The 12,723-nt window shown below is 35.4% G+C and overlaps 1 protein-coding gene across 4 annotated transcripts in view; it reads left to right on the top strand.

The window, feature by feature from the left end:
• Nucleotides 1-12,723, top strand: part of SLIT2 (slit guidance ligand 2) — a 258,466-nt gene that overhangs the window by 139,219 nt on the left and 106,524 nt on the right. For all 4 annotated transcript variants that reach the window (XM_041402669.1, XM_041402671.1, XM_041402672.1 and 1 more), the window contains exon 5: nucleotides 8,464-8,535. In XM_041402669.1, coding sequence (XP_041258603.1) covers nucleotides 8,464-8,535 — 72 coding nt within the window. The remainder of the gene's footprint in view (nucleotides 1-8,463; nucleotides 8,536-12,723) is intronic.

The raw sequence follows: 12,723 nt of genomic DNA, 5'->3' as shown, positions 1-12,723 counted from the left end.
TATGTTCTGTTATACATAAATGATCTCTCTTCTTTAATAAATAAATAGATAAAGTGGATTAAAAGATGTACTGCAGAAATAATACAGATAATAGTATGCCAAAAGCTATAATAAGAAGTACATTTTGATTCCATAACAGATTTATAAATGGATGACATTTAAAAAACCTCAAGCATTAAGAATGAAAGAAGCATGAATGATATAATCAAAAGTGCTATCATTAAAAAATGAGACATGAAAGTGGGCAGGGAAATTCAGTCTGAATATTCTTAGGGAAAAAAAAAAAAAGGCATTCCTTAACATGGGAATTGCTGTGACTCTAATAATTCAGTCTGTGTTGCAGTGATGATTGCCCTGTGTTGTGAAATGTGAAATATTCACTTGGGCAATGTAGCACACCATGGCCCAGGGAGTGATCCTGCTTTAGCGTGAGAATAGGTTATGTGCCTACTACGTGCAGCATCTGAATCTCTAGGGAGTCAACAGAGCAAATGGAAATTAGTGATGCAGAGAGAACCTGCAATTCTGTCATCTAAATCTTTCTCATCAGTTTTTGTGCTCCTCAGCCTGGTACTGATCCGTGCTACTGCTGACACGTACTGCCTTGGTTTCCCCGTCTGTAAAAGGAGGTTAATAGTAGCTTTCTCATACATGAAATTTTAATCCTCCTATGGGAAGCAGCAGCAATAATGATTTACAGAACTAATGTTTGAAATTATAATTTATAGGCTTTATCTTCATAAGGGGATATATATGTGCCTTAGAGACCTATTAGCTACTGCTGGTATTATTGGACACCTTTTGTATCTTCAATATGAAGGGAAATAGCTGCAATGATTGTTTTTCTAAAGAACAGAAGAAAAAAAACCCATTGAAATTAATAGGAAGCTAACTAGTTTATTTCACAGTCAAATAATAATGGTACAGCAGAGTTTTTGATTGTTTGATTTTGTTTCTTTGTTTGTTTTACTTTCTCAGAACAAGAGTTTAGACTGAATTTTTAAGTATATATATTTTTAAACATTTCCTTGCTACGTCATAATTGATTTGTAGATCTGCCAGAAAGCTGTGCCTACTAAAAGGACATGACAAGCCATTTGGGTATAAGATTATCTTCATGAATAAGTGATGCCATACTGTAACTTGTTATACAGTAACTGTATAAAGTGAAAGCCAAGCATATGTCAGTATTCTAGCAATTAACTGGCTAAGCCTTGCTTGACTGATGGGAAAGGTACTTAGTTGTTTGCATATATTAATGTATTTGCTGAATATGGGATAAAAAAAAAATTGTGTTATAATTAAAACATTTGTGTTTGTTTAGTAAGCTCGTGTTACAATATGATGTATTGCTGCCATGGTGGAATTCCTGATAGTAGATCCAGTTCACCTGAACTACTGATTTAAAGGAACTGTCTCTCCAGGATGCTCCCCCTGCATTAACACTACAATTTTCAGTAGCATCTGTATTCTTGATGACTTTGTACTTTGCTTTGATTTTCATTACATAATTTCAAAAATAATTTTCACACTTACATACTTTATCCTAATCTAATAAAACTTGTGGTTGTCAAGGCGTGCCTCTGTAACATTCAGAGAAGGTCTTGGATTAAATTGCTAGTCATGCTGGAACTTTGCAGTTTGGTTGTATAGTGATAAATGAAGTTTCATGAGCAGGAAAAAACCCATCTGGTTAGAACTTTTCCGTGTTAACCCAAGGCGCCTAATACAGAGTAGAAAAATGTATTTATTCAAATTTTGAAAGTAGAAAACTGGCATTTTAGAAATGGAATCCAAGTCAGAGATCCATTGAAACATATAAAATCTACTTTGGCATTTCATTCTCTCCTCTTTGTGTTGGAAAGCCCATGGCTATGGCAGCTTTGCAAACAGAGGCAGCTGCCAGTGTTCATGATAACGTGAAATAACCTTTTGCCATACTTCTCTGGAAACATTTCAAGACACACTTGAAACTTGGGGCTGCGACTCCCTTGTCTTACGCTGTCATGTTTCAGCATGTTCACACCTTCCGTAGCTCAGATTTTACTACTGGTGTTTTCAGGGCCTCCCAGTGAGGCAGAGTACTTTGTTTTCCCTAGGATCAAAGCCAAGGGAGTAAATAACAAGTCTTGGTTGGTTCCTGCTCTGAAATAGCTTTGAGGTTTTAGATGATCTGTGATTAATTTGATTGTGACTAGAGAAGTATCTCAGACCATGCAAGACCTCACAGATATCTTCATGAAGTCCAGGATCCAGCGAGTAGCCTATGCCAGATCATGTTTCACAGGCTCTTTCTGCAAGGGGCTTCTTAGTGAATAGGTGGTGCATGTCTTCTCCTTGCCACCTGTATTTTTTAATGTGTACTCAAATAGAGAAATACTGCAGGAACACTGAACACTACTGAAGAAAAAGCCAGTGATAATAAAAACAGCTGACATTGACAGGACCATTAAATATTCATAAATTAACAGTTTGGTTAGTTTTACTGTTTTAGGATAAATGCCTTATTGATACTTAATGTTCTTGAAGAGAAGTTTTTACTTGTTCCATCAAAATAACCTGATTGACCTAGGTGATAATTGTCCCTTTCAACTGAACTACCCTATTCTAAAATATGTTGTTTGGTTTTTTCACCATCTTTGTATTCCAGGTGAAAACCCCTGTGTTCAAATTCATATATTTGATTTTCAGTACAATAATTAAATAATTATCATTCTTTTTATTTCTTTGAATGCCTGGTAGTCTCATTATCTATGAGACTTTGCCACCTTATACAGGCATGGAGGATTTCATGCAGAATATAGTTACCTAATGTCAAAAGTGTTGTTTTCCAGTAAGATAAAAGTACCCAGCAAGGCTTACTTTATTCATGCCACTAATATGTAAATAATTATCAGGATGCCAGTCATGAAATAGCCACTTTCTGAGATGTTTTTAAAAACTGGCATAAATAAACTGGTAAGCACTCAGTACTTAATGGTGCTGAGTATTTCTGCCTTTTCCTTTAAAAATCAGGACACATTACTCATTCCCAGTATTCAGTACTTTGCAAAGTACAGAATGGCAGTATAGATTTATGACATCTGTGATCAGACACAGAGGGAGGTTAAACCATTGAGGAAAATAAAATTACAAGTAATTAAATTTACAAGCAGGTTTGCCATCTTCAAAAGATTTAGTGTTTCAGAACGAACAATGATTTAGCCACACAACAAAACTGTGATACAGCCTTAACAGTTTATGGTATAGATATTTTATGTGGTGTTTCAATTTATATAATTAAAATTTGAGCACTCCTTTTTAAGGGTATATAGGATATTCAGCTGAGAGCCATACATGGTGAGTAATAAAATAACTGCAATGCAGTACTGTTTGCATTTTTTAAGAGCTGAAGCATTTCGTCAGGATCATTAATTTCAGGTTATCTCAGGGCTTTATCTTCAGATAAGAAAGCAATACTGTATATAAGTCTTCAAGTTTCTGGGGTTTTTTTGAGAACAGGTTAGTATCTTCTATTGGTATGAATTTCAAATGTTCACAGGACTCTAAGCTGTGAGGTTTTTTTCCCTGCTACACCTCTACCTACTAACCAGTAAATATGATAAATATAACTGTACCATTTCCATCCTGTTCTTAAAAAGGATTCAGTAGTAACAAGGTTTTTGGCAAGGTCTTCCTGCTATTTCCACAAGCTAAATACATTATCATTACCAATGTATTCTTGGAGAAAAAAATTCTGCATACACAAAATTAAGCTGTTGGGGAGGAAGGGTGCTGCAGAGGTGTTTGGGCTTTTTTTAATGGTGTTGTTTTTGTTACTGATTTTTTCTTAGTTCATCGGCTTGTGAAATGCAGAAATCTTCATTATTTTAGGCATAATTTCAAATTAGACAAGTTAAGTTGCTTTGCCAGAATATCCAAATTAAATCTTTAACCTTTGGAAATGGGTTTAAAAGCTGAGGCAGATGTGCTTATCAGAATCCATTGCATGTAAATTGCCATTATTCAGTTTGTTTAAAAATAAATTATATTTTACATAAGCACAATAATTGCAGAACTTACTTCATCACAAATCTTAGAGAATCTATAGTTGTTCTGTTTTTATTGATGAGTTTGAATGCTTGGGTGGACTGTGTTAGTTATAAAAAGCAATTATTTAGATGCAGCATATTTAGTCTTCAATTTAGAAACGCACACCTGACCTTCAAAGAGAGAAAAAATAGTATTCAAGTTTTTCAAAACATTACTGCAGTTGGGCAAAAATTCATAAATCTTTGTGCATTCTCCACTTTGTAACTTCACTTATAGTGGGATTCAGCTTTGTTTGCTTTATTGATTTGGTTTTGGTTTTACATTTGAGAGAATGGGGTTGAGGCCAGAGTATTACAAGTCAGAAGAATGCTCGACATATTTATGTCTTAAACTTATCTCAAACAATCTGCTTTACCCAGGCTGGTTTGTGCATCTAGAGCAGCAGCAATGCTCATTTGTGCCTCCTCTAAAACGTCTCTGTCAGCTGGTGCCACTCTAGCTCACCCAGGTGGCTTTTGGTGCCAATCTGCTATTTAACCCCTGTAGTACCTTTTAACTTGAGGAAACAAATCTGAGAGTTGTCCTTGTGAACATTTCCCATTCAGAGGTACTGAAGTTACAAACACCTGGCCCTGAGCACAGGTTTGGTGGTGCTAGAGCACGACAAGAGCTCCTTGCTGGACGACAAGGAGCTCTGCTCACCACTGAATGACGTAATTCAGTGATGAATTCCATGAAGTTGCACTAAGGAATTTTCTTGAAAGCTCAATGTCTAAGGTACTCCCCGTCAGACTTAATAATTTGGAGTATATCTCTCTAGGACATATATAATAGAGTCAAGAACAATTTCATTGAAAGAGGCCTCTATGACAACTAGAATCTGCATAAAGATGAATTTGTCAAAGCATCTCACTAGGTCATCATGCTCTATTTAAAGAAGGAAATTCTCACACAGCCTTGGCTTATTCACTCTAGCTGTATTTTTTATTCAATTCTGCTGTTCCAGAGGTATTCTGGATTTTAATGTGAAGTCTTGGGCTGTAATATTAATGGAGAATAATTTGTTCCAGTGAAAATATCTTGGTCAGATTGCCACTTGCTAATGAGAATCAGGTCCATGCCTTTTTTAAAAAAAATACAGATCTCTTCTTATGAAAGTAGTATGTTTTGTTGTATCTTGGCTTAAATATTCTTAGATATTCTTTCATTTTACAGAGATCAATTGCTATCATAGAGCCTCTATTCAAAGGTTACCTATTTTTGAAATGGAAGATGATGTCTGCATAGTTATAAGTGCAACAATATAATGACCATCAGGCTGAAAAGGAGTTTTGCACCTTTCTTCACTACAGAATATAAGTTGCAAAGTCAAATCAATGTAATGTAATGGTGTGCAAAATTGGCTGTTTTTATCTACAAAATAGATTTTTGCCCCATTTCCTATGAAGGTCACACTGCACATTGTGCTGCTTGTGGCCTTTATTTTTGAGCAGTCTAAGAATTGCGGTGGAATGAGTTCAAAGATCAATAAAAAAGACCACACGGAGCTTCTGAGTTGTGAAATGTAGGTGTAATTTATGCAAGAAGAAAAAGTTGAATGTTTGTTTAAGCCCCTCAAGGTTTTTATAAGGAAACCTTTTTACACTGAGCAGATAAAAACTTGAAGCAATCAATAAATAATGACTAAAATTTTTCCTGCTATAAGGAAAATCCTATTTTTTATGAGAAGTAGAATTTATCAGTGTGGAAATAAACTTACACTTTTGTTACAGAAACAGTTCCAAGTTTCTTAAATGATGCATTGCAAAAAAATTACTTTTGGAAAACAACATTTGCCAACCTTACTTAGCCCTCCATATTTAAATGTATACTTTAAACAATGCCTTGTTCAGCAAGGTTGGGAACCTTTGCAGTTAAGTAGTTTACATTTGAAATTAGCTAAAATTACCAGGGAACACTACACTTCAGTCTACTTGAGCTTGTGCTACACAGAAATGGTGTTGACTGTGCCAACCCAGCAGTAAATCTAGTGTGCAATTAGTTTGTCTCGTGTCTTTTGCATTTGCATGCACACAGACACACCTGTGCACAATGCCTCGGTGTACTGGCTATTGAGGAACAGTAGCTGTCACTTGTAAGTCCTTGCATTTGTGCCAAAATTTTCCACAGAAACAAAGATTCTGACCATTGCTATTTTCTGTTAGATTTTTTAAAATAATTTACATTCTGCCTCAATATTGCTCATCTTTCATCTTTCTTTTTTTAATTTATAAAATGGTGAGTGATGATACTCTGTCAAATGCCATGAAAAGCTTAATGCACCGTTACCCATTATCTCCTCTAGTATATGTTTACGAGTACAGCAGTGGCTCACGTAGATACATACATATATCTGTGTTATAAACTAATCATTGTTCATGATACAAATCACTACTGCTAGCTTAGCCACTTCACACACAATTTTTATTCAGGTAAAATGTATTCATCAATTAGACAGAAATGTAAATATAGATATTTGTGTTTTATGCTTATAAGATAAATTTTTCCAAGGAAGTAGGCTGTTAAATCATGTTACCATAACAAATGCTGAAGGCTGCTTTTTCATTCATTGCCACTGAATTTATTGTCAGAGCAGTACAGTCATATCCCATTTCAAGATTACTTAGGTGGCTTGAAAATTAAATCACAGCTCACAAATTCTCTTTTTTTCACACACGATTAATAATACTAAAATTGGGTCTAGTTTTAAGTATACTTTGCAAGACATTGCAGTGCAATTAGGTGCATGAACTATGAAAGATTTAGTAAATAGAAGGTGATTTTCCATGAATTAACAATGAAATGGATAAAACAAAATTGCTGCCAATGTATGTGGAATTATTTTCAAAATAATTACATTGATATAAATTTTGTTAAAGTTGGGCAACATGGGGTTTTATAAAGTCCTCAGATTGTTTTCTGCAAGTTCATAAATCTGAAAGAGATCTTCAGGAGCGATTGCTTAGAACTGGAAATATGAGCTCATGCTAGATTACGCTTTAGAGAAAGAATATATCAAAAGCATGACTTCTTATGTCTAATGATTCTAGCTTTTTCACTTACTCTGGGCTATATCTCTTATTTCTGTGCACAGTTTTGCAATGTTTCTCTAAAAATTCTCTCTGAAAAAAATCCTCTAAAGATGTCTTCAGGGCTCAACGTAGAGAAACTTTACAACTGCTAGAACCTGGATTGCATTTGGTGTGCTTTTAGAGTAAAGAGCCTGGGTTGGTTTTAGCAAAATGAAATCTAGTTAACCACAAGAAAACTGCTGTGCAAATGGAATTAAACTCCCTCTGTAGAGACACCTGTACACATCTGATTTGTTTGTATATTTTATTCAGAAGCTTAAGAAAGCTTCTTAATATAATTGTGTTCCTCATATTGTGTACAGATAGGTGCATCTTGGAAGGTTTCCAAAAGAAGATCTGATTTCGTAATTTTAATACAGCAAGGTAGATAGGCCCTCTTGTAAAACTTCAAACATTCATGTACCGTGTGTGATAGGTGTGTTTGGTCCAGGATAGCACACTACTGTCTGAGGTAAAACCTCCAAACTGCATGTGGTGCAGATACAGCAATAAAGACTTTAATGCATTGGTCCTCTTCTATTGCACTGCATCACTGATAATCGTGCATAGCATAAATGGAAAGTTCTAGTTTGCTTTTGTTTTTTTTCATTTTCTCTGTCTCCTCTGCTGCTGTCTTCAGTTCTCTAGATTTTATTTCTAATATTGACCTGTGAATGACAAAAATATGTCTGGATTTCAGAAAAAATAAAGGGCTGTTTATTCATACTGATAACAAAAATCCACTACTGAACAATAACTTTATAAGCATTTTTAATAATATTTTTGTTTTACAAAAAATAATAATTTCAGATAGCATGATACAGCTGATCGTACAGGGATGTTGGGGAGGAATGTTAGATGTGTGCTGCAGAATGTATTTTAATTCCTTCTTTTGAAATATATGATGCTTGACACTGAAACAAAAGTCAGAAACATATTGATCCCAGATACTACACAGCTTCATTGTTGTTTCTCAGGAGCTCACTATTTTTTCTATTTGCTGGATTTCTGTCTTCCTTACATAAAGCTGAATATACTATCAAACATGGATTTAGAATGGTTGAAAAGTGAAAACACTTCTGCAGGGTTTTTTTTTATTTTTTGGCATATGTGTTGTTATTTTCTAAAGGAACTGCCTAATGTGACAGAGATAAACAATTTTGGCTATTATTGCTACTTCTTTTCTTCAATTACAAATGTAATGTAATAAAATAAGCTTCATTGGAAATATTGACTGAACCATAATGGCTGAATATTTTTTTTGTTATACACAAAACTAAATATATATGTAGCATTTTTACTTTTTTTTTTTTTTCCTTAGTGATCTTAGTGAAAATCAGATTCAAGCAATACCAAGGAAGGCATTTCGAGGAGCAGTAGATATAAAAAATCTGTAAGTATTTTCTTCCTTCCACATATTCTGATGATAATGCTTTGTAGATACAGTGCTTTTTTTTGGTATCAGATGTCTTTTTTCTAAGATCTGTTACAGCTGCTTAAGGAATATCTGCATAATACTGATATTTATCATTTGTTTTGGCAAAATATTTAATATATCTTAAACATCCTCAAATTGCTTTATGGAAATGTAAAACATTGAAATAGAGTTGAAGACAACATGGCATTATAACTATTAGTTTATGAAACCTAAGTTTAATATTTGAATGTCAGGCATTTTGAAACATTTTATGGTTTCATGTGGAAAAAATCGTTTTTCCTTGGTTTTAAAAGTTTGCCTTCTGTTTGCTTGCATAAAAAAAAGTCATGCTCTTATCTGGTTTTGCTAGCATAGGTTTTTATACTTGTGTGACTATTTTTCTTGCTCGGTTTTCTTCTGTTGTATTTTCTGAAAGAAAGATACTTTCCTGGAGATAGAGACTTTGAAGTTCATGGGCAGGTTTTGAATTCTTACAGTTTCTAAATGTGGAAATACGTGAGTTTCAAGACAAAGAAAAGCAGTGACTTTTCTACTTTCTGTTCAGAGTGGTAAGGGCAGTTTAGTGGGTTGAACAAGCCGAACAACCTGAAGACTGTGATGAACTTCTGTAGTAGGAAAAAATAGGTTATACACTCAAAAGCTACAACCCCTGCTGTAAGCCAAGGACTCATCACTTACAAACAACCAACAAAGACAGAGGACATACAATAGTATGTTTCAGAAACACTATGGAGCTTCCAGCGTGATGCAACTGTGAAAAAATATGATTGCTATCTTATGTGGCATCAATAAATATAGGGAAATATTAGGTTATAGCAGGCTTTCATGTTATTCCTGCTGAAACAATTTTTATTAATTGAAGTTTCCAGTGCTAAAATAGAAAGACAAACATTCTAGTTGTACTTCTTTGAAAAATGAGTGCTCTTTGATTGTAAAGGGGGGGGGGAGGGGGTGTGATGTATCCTCAGTAGGAGAGGATGGGCTAGGAAGCCCTTCACTTTTCTGTCTGCCTGTGATGGAATCCACTTCATTCTGCTGCCTGCAGCACTGCACACAAATTGGTGAGGAAAATGTCTTTTTGAAGATTTAGCAGAGTGCCCAAGAATTTGGCCTACTACAGTTCTTCTCTGCAGTGAAATTCAATCACCTCAGTGGAAAAAATCATTATGTTCAACTCTATTGTGTTCAAAAACATGCTCGTGCTTGTGAATCTCAAAGCAGCTTAGTCACTCTGTTTAATTGACAGTTTATGAGTTTTTATTCAGAACTAGTCCCACCACTATGCATGGTCAAAAAGAGGTTTGGCTACAAGAAGCCTGCACTTTTATGCATGATCTTTTGTATTTGAAAATGTATACAGCCACAGAAAGGAACTTTGGTAGTAGAAATAGCTGCATCATTGAAAATATTTCAGTGGCAAAGTAATAGTTTAGAATATTGGTGTGCTTATATATTGTAAGAAAATTCAAGTTAAAAACTGCATTAGGATGCTAATCTTTATCTGAGATACTATTTTTATCTTAGTGTGAGTTTTTAAGCTAAGGATCCTGAATTATGTCTGAAACTTGCATAAAACACTAGATGTGCCCTTTAAAGTGTTTCCCTTTTCAGGAGATAATTTAAAAAAAATAAAATCGTAAACACCGTAGCTTTGCCACAAATTTCAAATAATATATGTGGTATATTTTTATTGTGATAGGATAAATACTACAGATACCTCCTTCTTTGTTGTCCCTGAATTAAAAAAAAAAAAAAAAAAAAAGGAAAGAAAAGCTATCAAACCCCTCATCTGAAAATTTCATGATCCATCTAAAAGTGCTCTGCAGAATGACCAATGAGTTCATGGGGTGAGTTGGGTGGATTCTAGCACAGCATTTATGTAACTAGATCAGGCTGTTGTGCCTTTTCAGAACCTTTGGTGAGGAGAGACAAACCCCAGCCTTCCATCTAGCCTTGGTCATTGCACAGAGAAGACAGGTATAGCAGGAATTTTACAAGTTCTATTTCATTGTTCAAGAAAATGAAGGAGACACCTGATAGGTGACAGGTATAGAAGGCACTATTCAAACAGGAATTAAACTGTCTGTCAGGAGGTTGTTACCAGGTGTGTGTCAGTCTCTTTCCCAAGTAACAAGAGAATACAAGGAAATGCCCTAGAGTGGCACCAGGGGAAGTTTAGATTGGATATGAGGAAATAAGTCTTCACCAAACATTTTTTTAAGCTTTGGAATGGGTGGCTGGGGGAAGAGATTGAGTCACCATAAACTAGTCACCATAAAATTGAGGTATTCAAAAATGTGCAGATGTGGCACTAAGAGACAGGATTGAGCAGTGAACCCAATTGGCAGTGTCAGGTTTACTGTTGAACTCCATGATCTTGGAGGTCTTTTCCAACCTTAATGATTCTATGAGTCTATGATTAACCTAAGGTCTGGGACCAAATACTTGCATATCCTTACTAAGAATTGTCATAAGCAGAATTCCATATTTGTTCTAGAAATAGCCCAGTAGCTGAGCATAATGTTAAAGAAGTATCTCTTCCAAACTACAGGTGAAGTACAAAAAAAAAAGAAATCAGTATTAGAGTAATGTATACATACATATATATATATATATATATATATAAATTACATCAATTTCAGTTTAAATTATTGAACCTTTTCTTTAAACATGGAATGATTGATAACCATCCAGAACAGTAGCTCTATTAAGCTGTTTTAAAAGTTAACAAATTTCACAGAATTTGACCTGATGAAGTATTTTATGTTCCTGAATGGAGACTCACCATTCTCTCATTTCTACCAAATACCTTCCTTCTGAATCAGGAATTTGAATATTTTGGAAAACATCTTATTGTATACTTCTTCGTTTTTGCAGAGCAAAAGGAATGAAGTGTTGGCTCAGATAATCTTAAGGAAACTTCTTATTAGTTTGATAATACCACTATAACCTCTTGCAGCATGTTAGCTCTAAAGTCCTCTTGATGTTTCTCAGAAGAAGCTATCAGTTTACATAAAATGCATCCATGGTGCTTTCTTTCTGGACATCTTAATGCTCACTGTATAGATTCTGTAGAAGATAAAAGCAAACTGAGCAAGACATTATGAGAATTGACAGCATGGGCAACCTGCCACACCCTTGTAGTAAAAAGAATAACAAACCCTGAGAAACATTCAGGCTTCAGAAATGTAATTTACATCTAATTGGAATTAACCAGTTCCCAATTTGTTATGCCTTTCGTCTTGTAACTGAGAAGGGTTTGTCTGAACTCTCACTTGAGGCAGTTGTAAGCAGCAATAAGATCCCCCCTTTCCCCTCTCTCTGACAGCCAAACAAATGCAGTTCTTGCAGACCATCTCCAAATGTTACCTGCTTCAACCCAATTCTTATGGCCCTGTTTGACTGTCTTCTACTGGGGAGGCCAACACCAGGTGCCATCTCACAAACTCAGAAGTCATCTCAAAAATGCCAGAGAGTCTCTGGCTTCACTCTCACCAATGCAGCCCAGTTGTTTGTAAAATACAGTTATTTGTGAAGTATTAAGTTCTTCAGTAAAAGTCACAAAAATTGAGGGAGCAGCTCTACAAAATCTACAAATCCAGTATGCATTATTTTGGCACTTCAAATGTAGAAAAACAGAATATCTGCAGTGTGTCAAAGTCTCCATTTTTCTATTCAAGCAAGTATTCTTGAATGACTTGAGTAATACACTCCATACACTATAGCTATTGATCTGGGACTTCAGAGCAATTAGGGTGAAATTCTGGAAATGAAATTCTGAAAGTTACCCCTAACTTGCAAGTTTTTCAGGGAGAAGAGTATTCACCAAGACATTAGATTCTTCAGAGAACACAGTGACACCCACTTTTTAAAAAAATAAACATAAATTATCATATAAATGGGAAACTTAACACAGATTTTTAATAGACATGCTAATGAATGTTTCATAACCCTCACTGGTGATATAGTACTCTGTCTCCGTCTCTCTGGGTGCCTCCCAGTGAACCCCGGCCAGCCCCGGGTCGGCAAACAGCGGGGGGGCAGCCCCGAAGTGACCGACAGCGGGGGGAACACTCTCTGGTGCCCCGAGGGTACTGAGGGCAGCTAGGCCAGTCACCTTTGCAGCAGAAGAGACGCTGGAGA

Source organism: Onychostruthus taczanowskii, unplaced genomic scaffold, assembly GCF_017590055.1.
Source record: "Onychostruthus taczanowskii isolate IOZ18803 unplaced genomic scaffold, ASM1759005v1 scaffold2, whole genome shotgun sequence".
In the NCBI taxonomy this organism is placed as follows: domain Eukaryota; kingdom Metazoa; phylum Chordata; class Aves; order Passeriformes; family Passeridae; genus Onychostruthus; species Onychostruthus taczanowskii.
Note: the sequence above shows the minus strand (reverse complement) of the source record. Positions and strands in the feature narration are given on the sequence as shown.